The sequence below is a fragment of the Mobula birostris genome, chromosome 8 (assembly GCF_030028105.1).
Source record: "Mobula birostris isolate sMobBir1 chromosome 8, sMobBir1.hap1, whole genome shotgun sequence".
NCBI classification, from domain to species: Eukaryota; Metazoa; Chordata; class Chondrichthyes; order Myliobatiformes; family Myliobatidae; genus Mobula; species Mobula birostris.
In genome coordinates, this window is record NC_092377.1 from 130366579 (window position 1) to 130384267 (window position 17689).

A 17689-nucleotide genomic window follows, 5' to 3' on the forward strand; every position below is an offset into this window, starting at 1 on the left:
AGGCCAACATAAAACCAATCACTCCGATACACAGCCCAACGCACACGCTGCCTCACTCCAACACGCAGCCCCGCGTCCACCTCACTCCGATATCCGGGCTAAGCTAATGTAACACAAACTTATTCCGATACGTGGCCCAGCATACATACAAGCTCACTCCAGCAAGACACAATCTCACTCCAGCGTAAAAGCGGCCCCACACCAATACACAGTCCGCAGTAACGCAACCTCAATTCTATACGTGATCGGCCACATACGCACTCACCTGAACTGGCAGCGTCCTGGTCGTGGAGGAGAGGAACGCGGCTGTGGTTCCCAACTGGAGGACAACAGGTCAGAAGAGGAGAGAGTTGTCAGGGCCGCTGCGCGAGTGATGGCAGGACAAGTGAACAGCACAACCCCCAAGCGATCGTCGGCGCTCCCCAACCCCATCTCCCGCAAGCCCCTTCACCTCCTCCCCGCCCCCTCCCGAGACCCTGCACATCAGCTTTCGCGGTTCCGATGTTTCGCACAAGCGGGACAGCGAGATGCAGGCAAACGGTGCTTGGACTCTTGACAATACAAGCAACACTTGGACGCACACTTCCAGAACGGGAGCTGACCACGCTCCTGTCTGCGTCAGGGGTTCTGAGGTCAAGAGGGTTGGGAGCTTCAAGTTCCTAGAGATTGAACATTGCAAGTGGCCTGTCCTGCACCAACCACAGAGATGCCACAGCCAAGAAAACTCAGCGGCCCTTGTAGTTCCTCCGGACACTAAGGAAATTTGGCATGTCCTCGTTGACCCATAATGATTTTTATCAATACCCGATAGAAAGCATCCTCATCTGAATGCATCACAGCTTGATCTGGCAACTGCTCTGCCTGTGACAACAAGAAACTACGGAGAGTTGTGGACACAGAAACCAGCTTCCTCCCTATGGACTCCGTCTACACTTCTCACCGTCTCTGTAAAGCAGCCAGCATAATCAAGACCCCCACCCACACCAGACATTCACTCTTCTCCCCCCTCCCATCAGGCAGATGATACAAAAGCTTAAGAGGATGTACCACCAGGCTGAAGGACAGCCTCTAAACTGCTGTTATAAGTTCCCTAGTACGATAAGATGGACCCTTGACCGTACAATCTACCACATTATGATCTTGCACCTTTACCTACACCACACTTTCTCTGCAGCTGTTACACTTTATTCTGCATTCTGTTGTTGTTTTACCCTGTTCTACCACAACACACTGTGTAATGCTCTGACCTGTATGAACAGTGTGCAAGAGCAAGAAAAGTTTGTCACTGTACCTCTGTACATGTGACAATAACGAACCAATTACATTTCCCCCTTAGCACTCATCAGCCCCTCTTTCAGTCCAGATGAAGGGTCCTGACCTGAAACCATGACTGCCCATCTCCCCTCCCCAGATGCTGCCTGACCTGCTGAATTCTTCCAGCACACTGCATGTTATTTCTCTCCCTTTCCCAGTCCTGACAAAGTGCCTGTCCTAAAATGCTGAACGCTTACATGTGGTTAAACTGGAAAGTTTATGAGGATGTTGCCGAGACTAGACGGGCTGAGTTATCAGGAGGTGTTGGCCAGGCTCCGTGATTATTCCCTGGGACATACAGTGCTATAAAAAGTATTCACCATAGAACATAGAATAGTACAGCACATTACAGGCCCTTTGGCCCACAATGGTGTGCCGACCCTCAAACCCTGCCTCCCATATAACCCCCCACCTTAAATTTCTCCACCTTAGAAGTTTTCATGTGTTATTGTTTTACAACATTGAATCACAGTGGATTTAATTTGGCTTTTTTGACACTGATCAACGGAAAAAGGCTCTTTTGTCTCAAAGTGAAAACAGATCTCTACAAAGTGATTTAAATTAATTACAAATATAAAACACAAAATAACTGAATGCAGGGTATTCACTCCCCCCCCCCCCACCGGCTTTTAATATAACACACCAAATCATCACTGGTGCAGCCAACTGGTTTTAGAAGTCACATAATTAGTTAAATGAAGATCTGTTTTTGGAGACCAGTGTGCGGTCAAGGTGTTTCAATTGATTGTAGTAAAAATACACCTGTACCTGGAAGGTCCAACTGCTGGTGAGTCAGTATCCTGGCAAAAACTACACCGTGAAGACAAAAGAACACTCCAGGTGACTCCGTGAAAAGGTTATTGAAAAGCACAAGTCAGGAGATGCATACAAAAAAATTTCCAAGTCACTTAATATCCCTTGGAGCACAAAAAGTCAATCATCAGGAAATGGAAAGAATATGGCACAGCTAGAGCAGGCCATCCTCAAAAACTGAGTGACCGTGCAAGAAGGAGGCCTCCCTCACAAGTCCTCAAGAGACCTAATATAACTCTGGAGGAGTTACAAGTTTCAGTGACTGAGATGGGAGAGACTGCACATACAACAACTGTTGCCTGGGTGCTTCATCAGTCGCAGCCTTATGGGAGAGTGGCAGAGAGAAAGCCATTGTTGGGGAAAAAAAACTTGCATGAAAGCTCTGCTGGAGTTTGCCAGAAGGCACGTGGGAGACTCTGAAGTCAGCTGGAAGAAGGTTCTATGGCCATCATACTAAACACTGTTTGGTGTAAGCCAAACACTGCACATAATTAAAACCATATCATCCCGACTGTGAAGCATGGTGGTGGCTGCATCATGCTGTGGGGAAGTTTCACTGTGGCAGATCCTGGGAGGCTTGTGAAGGTAGGGGGTAAAATGAATGCAGCAAAATACAGGGAAAATCCTGGAGGAAAACCTGATGCATTTTGCTTGGGACTTGGGAGAAGATTTGTTTTCCATCAATGACTCGAAGCATAAAGCCAAAGCTACACAGGAATGGCTTAAAAACAACAAAGTTAATGTCCTGGAGTGGCCAAGTCAGAGTCCAGACCTCAATCCAATTGAGAATTTGTGGCTGAACTTGAAAAGGGCTGTTCACTCACAATCCCCATGCAATCTGACAGAGCTTGAACAGTTTTGTAAAGAAGAATGGGGAAAGATTGTAGTGGCCAGATGTGCAAAACAGATAGAGACCAATCCACAGAGACCCAAAGTGGTAGTTGCTGCCAAAAGTGCATCTACTAAATAGTGACTCGAAAGGGGTGAATACCTATGCAATCAATTATTTTGTGTTTTATTTTTGTAATTAATTTAGATCACTTTGTAGAGATCTGTTTTCACTTTGACACAAAAGAGTCTTTTTCTGTTGATCAGTGTCAAAACAGCCGAACTAAATCCACTGTGATTCAATGTTGTAAAACAATAACACATGAAAACTTCTGGGGGATGAATACTTTTTATAGGCACTGTAAGAGAATGAAGGTTAACGTTTTAGAAGTGTTTAAAACTAGGCGAGGTATAGTAAAGGGAGAAGGTAAAGTAAAGGTCTTTCCCCAATACAAAACTAAGGGGTATAGATTTAAATTGAGAGTGGAAAGATTTGAAAGAGATCTGAGGGGGCAACTTTTTCACATTGAGGGTGGTGAATACATGGATTGAGCTGCCAGAGGAAGCGGTCAAGGCAGGTAGAACAGTATTGTTTAATGATAAGAGGGTAGGGGTTTGGAGGGACCGAACACAGGAAATTGGGACTAGCTGGGTGGGTGCAATGGCCAGCATCAACTGGATGGGCCAAAGGGCCTATATCTGTGTTATATTGCTCTGATGACTCTTGCACTATCTCTTCCCTCCTCCTGGCCATCTCCCTTTACCATGTTCAGTCTCAGAGCAAAGGGTTTCAAATCTGAAACGCCCCTCCCCAACAGATGCTGCCCAACCTTCTAAATTCCTCCAGCACCTTGGGCAACTCTTTTCTCCTCCCTCCACTTTTCCCTCCTCATTCTGAAATGCAGACACTGAACATACACTTTCTAAACCACTGAGTGTCTGCAGATTCAGCCAGCTCCATTCACAGAAGCAACTCTTCTCATTATTGAGGATACCTTCAACAGGCAGTATATCAAGAAGACAGCATCCCTCGTTATCCGAACATGCCTCTTCTCATTGCTAGCCACACACTCAACATTTTACAAACAGTTTCTTTCCCTCCACTGTCCGATTTCTGAACAGTCCATCAACACTACTTTGCTATTGGTCTCTAGTACTATACTTTCTTTTAATCGTGTGGCGCATGGCCAAGTGGTTAAGGCGTCGGTCTAGTGATCTGAAGGTCGCTAGTTCGAGCCTCAACTGAGGCAGCATGTTGTGTCCTTGAGTGAGGCACTTAACCACACATTGCTCTGCGACGACACCGGTGCCAAGCTGTATCGGCCCTAGTGCCCTTCCCTTGGACAACATCGGTGGCGTGGAAAGGAGAGACTTGCAGCATGGGCAACTGCTGGTCTTTCATAAACCTTGCCCAGGCCTGCGCCCTGGAAAACCTTTCAAGGCGCAAATCCATGGACTCACGAGACTAATGGATGCCTATTTTCTATTATTTTCTTTTAATCTTACAGTAATTTGTGCCGCTACAAAACAACTAATGTCATGATGTATTCAGTGATAGTAAACCTGCTTAGTCCCAACACCCCATGTTTTTAGGCACACACACAGAATGCTGGAGGAACTCAGCAGGTCAGGCAGCATTACAGAAATGAACTATCAGTTGGCGGTTCAGGCCAAGACCCTTCTTCAGGACTGGAAAGGAAGGGGAGAAGACACCAGAATAAAAAGGAGGGGAGAGGCGACGGGCAGGAGGATAGCTAGAAAGTGATAGGTGAAGGCAGCTGGGTGGGAAACATAAAGGGCTGGAGAGGAAGGAATCTGATAGGTGAAAGGAGAGGTGGGGCAGAGATCCAAGGGGTGGTGATAGACAGACAGACAGACTGACACACTTTATTGATCCCAAGGGAAACTGGGTTTCGTTAAAGTTGCATCAACCAAGAATAGGTGAGAAGAGGCAAGAGCCCTGAGTGGACAGGGGGAGGGAGTGTTTTTTTTAAACCAGAAGGAGAAAACAGGTTGGAAGCTACCCAGACAGAATAAAATCTGTTGCTCCTCCACCCGGAGGGTTCCATGCTTTTTATCTCAGATTTGCAGCGTCTGCACTTTTCCTGTTATTGTTGACATTCTCCGTTTAATAATAACAGCCAACCTGCTTATTACAGTCAGCTGCGTGGAGCGTACTTACAGAACTTAAACTGAGCTGTGTGCGGTGAGGAATCGAGGAGTGGGTTATGAACCGAACAAACACGCTGTGAGCTCAAGGCACCAAGTCTCGGCTTGCTTTGGTGACACAGTGACACACAACGTGGGTGTTTGACTGCACTCAGAGAGCTGTTATTAAACAGGCCACACAGTAGAAGAGACAACTGAGTTTGCAAAGGCTGGGAACTGAAGCAAGAAACAATCCGCTGGAGGAACTCAGCGGGTCGAGCAGCATCTGTTGCAGAGGAACTTTGGATATTTTAGGGCAAAACCCTGTACTGGGATGGAGTGCGGAAAGACAAGATAGAATATAGAACACCACAGTAGAGGAACAGGCCCTTCGTCTCACGATGCCGTACCCAACTAACAAAAATCCTCACTGCCTACACAATGGCCATACCCCTCCATTCACTGCACATTCATGTCCCTCTTGAAGGCCTCTATCGTATCTGCCTCTACCACCACCCCAGGTAGCGCATTCCAGGCATCCCCGGCATCCCCTCCCCGCTCTCTGTGTTAAAAAAATACTTGCCCAGACAAATCCTTTAAACATTCCTCTTCTCACCTTAAATGCATGCTCCCTAGTATCAGACATTTTGGGAAAATAATACTGGCTGTCTACTCTACCTGTGCTTCTGATAATTTTATAAATCTCTATCAGGACCCCTCAGCCTCCGCTGCTCCAGAGAAAACAGCCGAACTTCTCCTGAAAGCTCATGTCCTCTAATTCAGACAATGTCTTTGTGAACAACTTGTCCACCCTCTCCAAAGCCTCCACACCCTTCCGGTAATGGGGAGATCAGGACTTCACACAATATTCCAAATATGGCCTCACTAACACTTCATATAGCTGCAATCCTTATACTCAATGACCTGACTGAAAAAGGCAAGTGTAATGCCCGAGTAAAGGTTTTACTGCCAATATTGCAGGGTATTTCCCGTAATGGTTTTTCTGTAGAAGCAGTGTGTTCTGCTGGCGGTGTTTGGGTTACCGTTAAAGATAAGGAATGCTTAGGAATGAGTGTCATCCAATCAGGAGGGTGGGACTAGAGGTTCTAGAAAACGCTGGGGCAGTGACGGACACTGAGGTGGGTCGGGCTCTTTGTTCGGCAGGAGATAGAGAAAGGAGCTTGAGAGGATTGGCCAAAGGATTCAGTCCAGCAGGAACGTGTGATCCAGTGGAGACCAAGAGGGGAACTATTACTGGGGAGCAATGAATAGATGTTACAGCATCTACATCGAAAACAACAGCTTCTGGAAGATTTGAGCACCACCATGCACATGTTACCTTTCAAGTATAATGGACCGTTGTTGTTTTTTTCATTCCTACCTTTAATAATTGTTTGCCTAAGTTAATGTTCTTAAAAAATATTTATCATTGTATGCAGTGTACGATCTGTTATTTCTTGCTGACGGGCAGTTGCCGGGGGTAGAAAATCAACAGCATTCACACAAACCGGGGTTTGGGGTGAGCGAGACATCCCAACTTCACAGATTAGGTGGGACCAGAGTCAATATACACCCTAGACGTCTGAAGCTTGAGAAAGGTGAGTCTCTTGCTGCAGAGTCCAGTGGATGTTAGCACGGGGCTATATTTCAAGAGACGTCCAGTCACAAGCATGCCATATTCCTTCTTTACCATAACTAATAATTTTACAAACTTCTATTAGGTCTCCCCTCAGCCTGTGAGGTTCCAGGAGAAATAACCAAAGTTTGTCCAAGCTCTCCTTATAGCTCATGCCCTCTAACTCGGACAGCCTCCTGGTGAACCTCTTCTGCACCCTCTTCAAAGCCTCCACCCTCTTCCTGTAACGGGGAGACCAGAACTGCATACAATATTCCAATATGCTTCGATGTAAAGCTAATCTTTATCTTTATGATCATTATTCCTTACCATGGATTTTGTGGGTAAGCTGGGATGCCCCCCCGTGTAGGAATGGCAATGGAGCCACGGATGGAGAAAGAGGTTTGGTGTTTGTCCCAGGAATGAAAGGATTGTGCAAAGTGGACCACTCGTTTGCACACGGAGCATTCGCAAAGCCGGTCACCTCACCTGAACTGGCTGCGTCAAATTCCGACCCATAGCTTCCGTCGAACTGAGTCATGGGGACCATGATGGGGTGGGGGGCGGGCACCTTCATCTGGCTCGGGTGCAAGTAGGCACTGGGGGCGTAGGAGCTCGGGGCGTAGAGGCTGGGGACTCCAGCTGTGGCTGCCTTACCAGCATGGTACACTGAGAGGGTGAAAGAGAGATTGGGTGGGATGGGAGGGGTGTGGGTAGGGAAAGGAGATGAAGGGGGGGGGGAAGGGGGGAAACGGGATGGAGAGCAGGGACAGGGCAGACAGAGAGGGGAGGCAAGACCAGGGCAGAGGGAAGGCAGGGAGTGGGAGTGGGAGAAGAGGGGTGAGGGAGGGTAAGGATGAGAGAGGATAAGAGTTGTGGGGGGAGGGGGAGGGGGAGGTGAGAGGAGGGAAAAACAATGTCAGACGACCGAACATAAATCTCCATCCCAGGGCGACAGCAACATGCCTTCAGCCCGTTAAAGCCATGCAACCATTGTGACACCATCCTCTATCCCTCCCCCACCCCCCACCCCCAGAGCTCGAGGAGGTGGGGGGAGTAAAATTCCCATTAACTCCACCCTCTGAGACCAGGTCACCTCACCTCTCACCTCCCCAACTCTACGCTTCCCACTTCATCCCCTCCCCTCTCCCTCTCCTTACCACCCTCCCTCACTCCCCGTCCCTACCCCTCTCCCTCCCCCCCCCACCAAGCCAGGCGATCCAAGCCTCATTCCCCTCCCAACCGCAGCCCCTCACCGCCAAGTTTGCCCCCCCCGCCCCCCCCAGATGGCACAGGAAGAGCCCAGAGTCGCTACTCACATGCGTAGGGGCAGCAGCACTTGTCGGGGCAGCAGGGGCAGCGGACGTAACAGCAGCAGGAGTGGGGGCAGCACTGGCACCAGCAGATGCCGATCAGGATCAGGAGCAGGATGGCCCCCAGGATCACCAGCACCACAAACAGCCAGTCTGCAGGGGCAGGGAAGGCAGGGTCACTCTCACTCGCTCAGTACCCCAACGCCAACTCCCATCGATCTCTCCCTCCGGAACCACCACCTCCCATCACCTTCCCCCTCCCCCTCCCTACCCTTCACACTCTCTCTCTCCCCCCTCCCTCCTTCATCTCCATCCATCCACCCCGCTCCCTCCTGACCCTTTCCTTTACTCCCAGATCCTGCCCACCATACCCCACCACTCTCCCTCCATTCCACTTGCCCCATGTCCGATGTAAATCTAGGGACAGGCACTGGACAAAGATCCTCACTGGCGTCAGGTCATGGACGCACGTGCGCGCACGCACACACACACACACACACACATATACACACGTGCAAATCCATCCCCCCACACACATTCATTCTCAATCCTTAGCAAACCCTTGCACTACTTATGGGTGTCACAGTGGCGCAGTGGGTAGAGCCACTGCCCAACAGCTTCAGAGGCCCTGGTTCGATCCCCGTCGCTGGCACTGTGTGTGAGTGACAGGGGAGTGTGGAGTGGGAGGTGGGAGGTGGCAGACAGAGAAAAGGAGATCATGAGTGGGTCGGGGTAACAGAGAGAGAGAGAGAGAGAGAGAGGAAGGGATGGGGGAAGAAGAGAGAGGGCACAGAACTAGATAGCTAGAGAGAGTGCAGAAGAGAGCGGAACAGAGGAAGTGAGACAGAGAGGAGAGAAAGAAGGAAAAGGGGGAGGGTACTGTTAGTCAGACACATGATTGTACAGGGAATGGAGTGATGCAGAACACATGCAGGCAGAAAAGATTTAGTTTAATTCAACTTTGTGTTCAGCACAAACACTGCAAAGAGCCAGTTGCCGAACTCTGTCCCCAGAGAGCCTGCTCCCCGTCCTGTTCTACGTCAGCTACGCTGCGTCCTCGTCCCCCACTGCCCCGCCCAGGTGAGGGTCAGTACCTGGCATGTCCCCTATCTGTACACCCGGCAAGAAGTCTGAGGCCTCTCCTGTTCTACCTGGAGAACAAAAGAGAGGAGAGCTCGGTTACCAGGAAAAGTCCACCCAACCCTGGGGCTTTCCCTCCCCTCATCCCTCAACGCCTCCCGCCTCCCAGTTCCTCGCCAGCTCCTCAGACAACCGGGCTGCAAGACCCAGAAGGCACCCACCCCCATCACCTGAGATGTCCTCTGAAGCCTGTAACTTTGACAAAGCATACCTTCACCTCCTGACATGACCTGTGTTTCCGTGATAATCTCTTAACACGTCACAGTCACATAGCCCGGGTACAGGCGCTTTGGCCCAGCAAGTTCATACTGCCTCTCAACTGTTGTCGTTCTCCCCATTCCTGTCAACTCTCTTCCCATCAAGCTACCCCTCATCCCCACACACAGAAGGGGGGATTTGAAGATGATCCCCCATGCACCTTGCACCTCTCCATTTTGGGATGGGGAAGCGAAATTGGGCCTCAGGGGGATCCCAGGGAAAATGTGCAAACCGCAGTGAGAAAGAGAGAGAGAGAAACAGACACACATACAGACACACAGTGCCGGAGGTCAGGATTGAACCCAGGTTGCCGAGGTCCGGAGAAGGCAGCTCTACCCACTGCTCACAGTCCTTATTACGAGGAGTTATTCAGCAAGGAAATAGGCCCTTAGGCCGAACGTCCATACTGACCAAGTCCCGTTTGCCTGCATTTGGCCCATATCCCTCTAAACCTTTCTTATCCACGTAGTTGTCCAAGTGTTTTACATATTGTATATATACCCACCTCTACCTCTTCCTCTTGCAGCTCGTTCCACACACCCACCACTCTCTGGATGATAAAGTTGTCCTTCAGGTCCCTTTTAAATCTTTCTCATCTCACTTTAACACTGGGTCCTCTAGTTTTAGACTCCCTTCCCCTGGGGGAAAGCGACTGTGACCGCCCATCTTATCTATGTCCCCTATGACTTTATACACGTCTATAACAGAAACTCCCAACCTTTGTAATCCTGCCACTAACCAAAGGGTCATGGACCCCGGGATGAAAACCATTGCTCTCTAACGAATCCTACGCTCCAGAAAAAAAGCCCTATCTTATCCAGTCCCTCCTAGAAACATCCTTCCTGCACCATCTCCAGCCTAATGCCATCTTCCCTATAGCTGGACGACCAGACTGTGCACAACACTCCAAGTGTGGACTCACCAATGTCTTGTACATTGTTCTGATTTTAGTACTAGATACTCTCTCTCTCAGCACTGACACTCATTTAAGTCTCTCTCCCTCACTGTCAGCAAAACCAAGAGCTGGCCATTGACCAGGAAGCAGGGCAGAGTACACACCCCTGTCTGTATCAATCGTGCTATAGTGGATAGGGCTGACAGCTTCAAATTCCCAGGGTTAAATATCACCAACAACCTTCCTGGTCCAACTTTGCCACAGATGAGACAAGAAAGCTCACTAGTGCCTTTACTTCCTCATGAACCTAAACAAATTTGATATGCCCTCATCGACCCTCACCAAAATTTGTAGATGCAAAAGCATCCTATCCGGATGCATCACAGCCTGGTACAGCAGCTGATCTGCCCGTGACCACAAGAAACTGCTGTGAGTTGTGGACACAGCTCGGCACATCACAGAAACCAGCCTCCCCTCCATGGACTCTGTCTACACTTCTGACTGCCTCAGTAAAGCAGCCAGCATAATCAAAGACCCCAGCCACCCCAGACATTCTCTCTTCTCTCCTCTCCCGTTGGGCAGGAGATACAAAAGCCTGAAAGCATGTACCACCAGGCTCAAGGACAGCTTCTAACCAGCTATTGAACTGTTAAAAAATAACTTCTTGACCTCTCAATCTGCCTCGTCGTAACCCTTGTACCTTATTGTCTGTGTTGCATTTCTCTATAACTGTAAAACTTTGTCCTGCATTGTCTTATTGCTTTTCCCTTGCACTACCTCAATGCACTCATGTGGTGAATTGATCTGTTTGAACGGCAGGCAAAGTAAGTTCTTTCTCTGTACCTCAGTACATATGACAATAATAAATCAATTCCAGTCCTCTTTTCTTTCTGCTCTACCTCAATGTATGCAGTGAGTTTTCTGGATAGCACACATAAACAAGAGATTTTCCACTATAGTGATAAACTAACTATAAATTAGTGCCTCCAGGAGGACCACATCCTTGTCATAGGGTGTGGAGGCTTGCGTGCCTCAATGACCTGGAGAGCTATGTTGGCTGGAGTCAAGGCATTATCCTTTGGCTCTTGGTAGGGTCACCCATGCCAAACAGGTCAAAGGGTAGAGGCCAGAATAAGAGTGGTCCACCGGTCCTCCAGGTTTGGGGGATCTGCTCAGGGCTAACAACCCTGACTGGTAAAACAAAATTGTTATAGAAACAGCAATGAAGAATCCTTCCACATCTGAGTGTTATGATATCCCAGCTGGGACATGCATGACTGTGAAGACCAGAAGGAAGCTACTGACTTGATGAAAGTCCTGAATACCCTCAGAGATGGAGGACCTTCTTTGCTGCCTTACAAGACCAGCAGCGTAACGGGCAGGAAGTAAGTACAAGTTAGTGGTATATCCTGGATGGGTGATCTTACATCGATGAGATTTGGTCCTGGGGGAGCCCAGGTTTTCCCTAGTGAGAGTTTCTGTGTGGAGGCCACTTACCAAGGACTAGCAGTTCAACGTAAGCCTCGTTGTTCCCCGACAAGTCTTGAAAGGCGGTCACAGTGCAGTAGTAGACCCCACTGTCTCCCCAGGCTGTCTGCTCTATGCTGAGGTCGGCATCTGAGGAGAGAACACATCAACTCAATTTTCACCAGGCACCTTCGCATCCTCGGGCATGGGTCTCAACAGTCCATCAATCCCCACCCACGACATCCTCAACGTGTCTATGCTGGACATCAGCCACTCATTTACATGGACACCATCCTATTCTCCCACTGGATCTCAGAACCAAAATCCTTATCGTGGACATAGATCATGAAGCCTGTTGTTCTGTGCTAGCGGTACAGTGCAAGACACAAAAATTACTATAAGCTGCAGAAATAAACAAACAGCGGACAAGAGGAGTTCCAGTAGACGGTTGGGTTCACAACGTTGGTGGAGCTGTGGGACAGCAAATAAGGTCATTAAAGGATAACATGGGATTTGGATCGGTCACAGGTACATGGGGGGTGGGAGTCGGGGGGGGAAGAGATGGAGTTTAATCTGAACAAGTGCGAAGTGCTGGGAGGTCAAATGTAAGGGAAAAGTACCCCGTTAACGGTGGGATCTTGGCATCCAAGCCCACGCTCCCCTGAAAGTGGCAACACAACCAAAAGGCTTTTGATGTGCTTGCCTTTCACGTGACAGTGTTGAGGGCAAGGATCAGGAACAACACACAAAGGTGCTGCAGGAACTGAGCAGGCCAGGCAGCATCTGTAGTCAGCGATTCGGGTCGTAACTCTTCATCTGGACTAAAATTTGGGAAGTTGCTTTGCCTTTACGCAAAACTTTGGCTGGGCTGTGCTTGGAGTACAGCGCGCAGTTACGGCTGCTCCATCACAGGAAGGATGTGGAGGCTTTGGAGAGGGTGCAGAAGAGGTTCCCGTGATGCTGCGTGCATTAGAGGGCGTGACTCCGGACAGACATGAGTTGTTTTCTCTGAAGTGGTAGAGGCTGAGGGGAGACCTGATAATGGTTTATTTTTTTAAACAAAATGAACTTTGTTCATCATAAAAAAAACTTGCAAGAATAAACCGTTCAATCCCTTTTCATTCCTTACATTCATTGACCATGTTTCCCATTCAATTTCATTCATCCCTATCAACGGCACTTCTACCACTCATGAGGCACTCTGGAGTGGAATACTAAAATAATAATTGAGGGGCTTGTTCCCCCAATTCAGCTCGTCCCTGTCCAGTAGGAGAAGAACACGACACTGTGCTTCTTCTCCACCAAGCTGTTACTGTGACACTGAGCTTCAGTGCACCCCTCAACACGCACTCATGCAACCAGCCTTCCTCCACAGACATCTCGACGTGTTGGCAGGCCAATGGGCGTCCTTCACTGAGCTGGTGTCCGCCTCCGTCTGTGTCCCTGCGAACGGCCCGGAGACCAGAGGGTCCCCCATCGCACGGCTGCTGGAGATGATCCGTGACACGGGCCCTTGCCTCTCTCTCCCCACATCCTTGTTGCAAACCCACAGTCTGCAAGTCGGCGAGCTACTCTCTCTTTCCCAGTAAAAGTCATCCCGCGGGCAGCGTGCTGCGGGAGTGATCTCTGGTCATGCAGGAAGGATCTGACTGGGAAGGCCCCTCTCACCACCAGCCAGGTTAGGTCTTGACACCTGATACCGGTTTATAAGATTATGAGAGCTCTCGGCAGGGTAGACAGTCAGAATCTTTTTCCCAGGGTAGAAATATTTATTTTTATTTTATTTTATTTAGAGACACAGCGCAGAATAGATTCATCCACTCCTTCAAGCTGCACTGTCAGGCAAACCCCCTACAACCCCGATTTAACCCAAACACAATCACGGGACAACTGACAATGACCAATTAACCTAACCAGTAGGTCTTTGGACTGGGGAGGAAACTGGAGCACCCAGAATCAAAGCATGCATTCCACGGGGAAGACGTACAGAACCCTTACAGAGGATGACAGGACTGAAGCCCGAACTCCGTTGCCCGGGGCTGTAATAGCGTTGTGCGAAACAGTACGCTACCCTGGCGCCCTTTCAAATACTAGGAGATGTATCCTCAAGGTGAGAGGGAGTGAGCTCAAAGGCAAGCCTCTTTTTTTGAACAAAGAGACGGGTGGGTGCCCACAATAGGCTGCCTGGCGTGGTGGAGAGTGGTGTCCAAGAAGCTTTCAGACAGGGTTAGGGATGCAGGCAGGTGGGATTTAGTTTAATTTGGCATCATGGGTCGGCACAGGCCTTGTGGGCCAAATGGCCTGTTCCTGAGCTCTGCTGTTCTCTGTCCTAGCTTCTCTACGTACCAATTGCCCCCCCCCCCCGGTTCTACCCCACACCCACACACCAGGAGGGCAATTCCCTCTCCAACCTCCCGTGTCTTTTGTCTGTGATGTGGGGGGAAGTCAGAGAACTCAGGGGAGCTTCACACACGATAAGACAGCATCTCGCCCTCAGTTTACCAGGTAATGAACTCACACCTTGTCACTCCGCACTTTCTCTGTAACACTTCATTCTGCATTCTGTCACTCTTCTCCCTCGTTCTACCTCAGTGCACTGTCATAATCTGATCTGTTTGCATGTATGTGTTTCACTGTAACTTTGGACAAGTAACAATAGAGATACACACACACACACACACACACACACTCTGACCCTGACCACACACACACACACACTGACCCCCACCCCACACACACACACACTCTGACCCTGACCACACACACACTGACCCTGACCCCACACACACATACACACACTGACCCTCACTGGGGCATGGGTTCCCCCACCATTAACCCTCACCCCACACACACACACTCACTTTCACTGGGGCATGGGTTCCACCCCCCCCCCCCCCATACACACACGTGTCTATACCCTGATCTTCACTGGGGACAGGCCCCTTCACCCACACACACTTTCACTGGAGAACAGAATATACACACACGGACTCTAATCCTCATTTAGGGACAGGTCTCACACACACAGGCCCTCACTGGGGGAGGGTGTGGTTGGGTCCCACACATAGCAACACACTGGAGGTTGGGATCGAACTCGGGTCTCCAGACCTGTGGGGTGGCGGCTCTGACTGCCATGCCAATTTGTCGCCTGGTGTACGGAAGCCAAGAAAGCGTGTGATCTGCCCACCATGAAGGGAATCAAGCAGACAGGTCAGGAAGCAGTGCTTACGTCACACAGGGTGTTTGTGAGACCACATTTGGAGCAATGCTCCTATTTCAGGAAGGCAGTTATTGTATACCGAGCAGCCCCAGAGTTTTTACAGGGTTGATATCTGGAAATAGGACAGTTGCCTTATGAATGTCAGACGAGCCAGGCTCGTATCCGTTGAGCTGAGAACAAGGGGAGGCGACTTGACTGAAACTCAAGACCCTTAGGGAGGTTGACAGAGTGCCTGTGGAGAAGATGTTTCCTCCTCAGGGAGAATTTAGAAGCTGTGGTCACTGTTTAAAAATAAGACTGAGGTAAGATGATTTTTTTTTTCTCTCAGATGGTGGTTTTGGAAATCTCAACCTCGAAGGGTGATGCAAACAGAGTCCTTTTAGCAAATAACACAAGAGTCCCAGACAAGTTAAGCATCTTTGAACCCCAGAATGGTCGTGCCAACTATCCAGGGGCAGAGGTTTATAGTAAGAGGGGGAACACGTAAAGGACATTTTAGAGAGGTGATGCCTCAAGATCTATAGTCAAGAGTCCATCACTAAGGACTTTTGCCATTTGGGACTTGGAGTATCACCAGGGAGAAGATACAGGAGCCTGACAACCCACACTTAATGTTTTAGGAACAGCTTCTCCCCCTCTGCCGTCAGATTTCTGAATGGTCCGCAAACACGGCCTTGCCAACAGTTTTGCACTGTTTAATAATTTTGTATGTTATAGCAATTTCAAGACGACTAGTCTATAAAAGCAAGGATGTAACATTGAGAATTTATAAGGTATTGGTCAGACCATGTTTGGAGTACTATGAACAGCTTTGAGCCCCATATCTAAGAAAGGACGTACTAAAGGTTTATGAGAAGGATCCCAGTGAAGAAAGGGTTAAGGTATGAGGAGTATTTGATAGCTCTTGGCCTTTGCACACCAGAGTTTATAAGAATGAAAGTGAGAGGGATCTTACTGAAATCTACCAAATATTGAAAGGCCTAGATAGAGTAGAGGTGGGGAGGATGTTTCCTATAGTGGGGGAATCTAGGACCAGAGGCCACAGCCACAGCCTCAGAACAGAGGGACATCTTGTTAGAACAGAGATAAGAAGAAATTTCCTTAGTTTGAGGGTGGTGAATACGTGGAATTCATTGCACAGACGGTTGCGGAGGGTAAATCACTGGGAAAATGTAAAGGGAGGTTGACAGATTCTTGATTAATAAGGCATCAAAGGTTACGGGGAGAAGGAAGGAGAATGGGGTTGAGTGAGATAATAAATTGGCCGTGAAAGAATAGTGGAGCAGACTCGATGGGCCAAATTGCCTAATTCCATTCCATGTCTTATGGTCTAATTTTATGTCTTTGCATTGTACTGCTGTTGTAAAACATGCGTCAGTGGTAATAAGAGTATTACTATTTTTTTTATACACTGAAAATGCTGGGTGCCTGGAATGTGCTGCCCAGGGAGGTGGTGGAGGCGATGTGATTGCATCTTTTAAGAGGCCTTTAGACAAGCACCTGAACAGGCAGGGAAGGGAGAGATACAAACCACGCAGAGTTTAAATTGGCAGGAAGCACAGCCGTCGTAGGCCAAAGGGCCTGCCCTTAAGCTTCTCTATGAATCCTGACTGGTTGCGCCATGGTCTGCTACGTTCATCTGAATGTGCAGGAATGTACGAAGCTGCAGAGAGAAGAGAATTCAGCCCAACACATCCCTCCCCACCATCAGAAGTATCTTCAGCAGGTGCCACCTCAAGAAAGCAGCATCCACCTAAGATCTCCACCATCTGGGCCATGCCATCCTCTTGCAGATCCCATCAGACAGGAGGTACAGAAGCCTGAAGTCCCACATCACCAGGTTATTGAACCAAACCGTGACACCACAGGACATACGAGCTCCGTTCACTCCGTCATTCCATCATGGCTGATTTATTATCCCCATCAAACCAATTCTCCTGCCTTCTCACTGGAACCTTTGACACCCACACTAAATCCACCTCCGCTTTAAATATACCCAAGAACTTGGTCTCTACAGCCATCTGTGGCAATGAATTCCACAGATTCACCACCGCTGGGCTAAAGAAATACCTCCTCCCCTCTGTTCTAAAGGGACATCCTTCTAGGAGGATGATGGTGCCCAGAGCCACATGACCAGCCGCTTTTCAATATGCCAGGGACACGGCCTGGAAGACCAGCACGCCTTGAGCGTGCCGCATTTTCGTGGCTCCGGAGGTGGGCAGACTCAAGGCCGCCGCCTGATGTGCCGTGGGGGACTGAAGACCGTAAGCAGCGAGCTGGCTGCTGGCTGTGTGCCCAGAGACCTGAGTTCTTTGGGCATAGAGCTTGGAAAAAGCGACGCAACAGACTTTTAACATCATAAATCAGCCAGTTGGTAACACCATAAATCAATGTCTCCCCTCTCGCTGTGAAATGGGACACCTTTTTTCCCATATTAGGGAGAGAGAGAGCCTGTGGTATGTTGAATACTGGGTGAACGAGTAGTCTTTGGGATACTGCAAGTCTATGTCTTTATTGATGCTTTGCTGCACACTTGAGTCATCAGTAGGGGGTGCTAAATAATTTTTGCTGGTGGGGCTTTGGGGTTTTAACATTTAACTGTCACTCATTCTTCGGGGCACTCCTCTGTTTTCGTGGATGTTTGTGAAGAAAAAGAATTTCAGGGTGTATATTGTATA

At 49.0% G+C, this 17689-nt stretch overlaps 1 protein-coding gene across 2 annotated transcripts in view; it reads right to left on the bottom strand.

The window, feature by feature from the left end:
- The window catches only part of lsr (lipolysis stimulated lipoprotein receptor), a 69283-nt gene that overhangs the window by 16057 nt on the left and 35537 nt on the right, over window positions 1–17689 (bottom strand). The window contains exons 3-7 of one of the 2 annotated variants that reach the window (XM_072266255.1): window positions 11822–11941; window positions 9126–9182; window positions 8038–8184; window positions 7208–7387; window positions 266–319 (exon numbers count right to left, since the gene is read on the bottom strand). In XM_072266255.1, coding sequence (XP_072122356.1) covers window positions 266–319; window positions 7208–7387; window positions 8038–8184; window positions 9126–9182; window positions 11822–11941 — 558 coding nt within the window. The remainder of the gene's footprint in view (window positions 1–265; window positions 320–7207; window positions 7388–8037; window positions 8185–9125; window positions 9183–11821; window positions 11942–17689) is intronic. The other variant, XM_072266256.1, reaches the window with a different exon arrangement.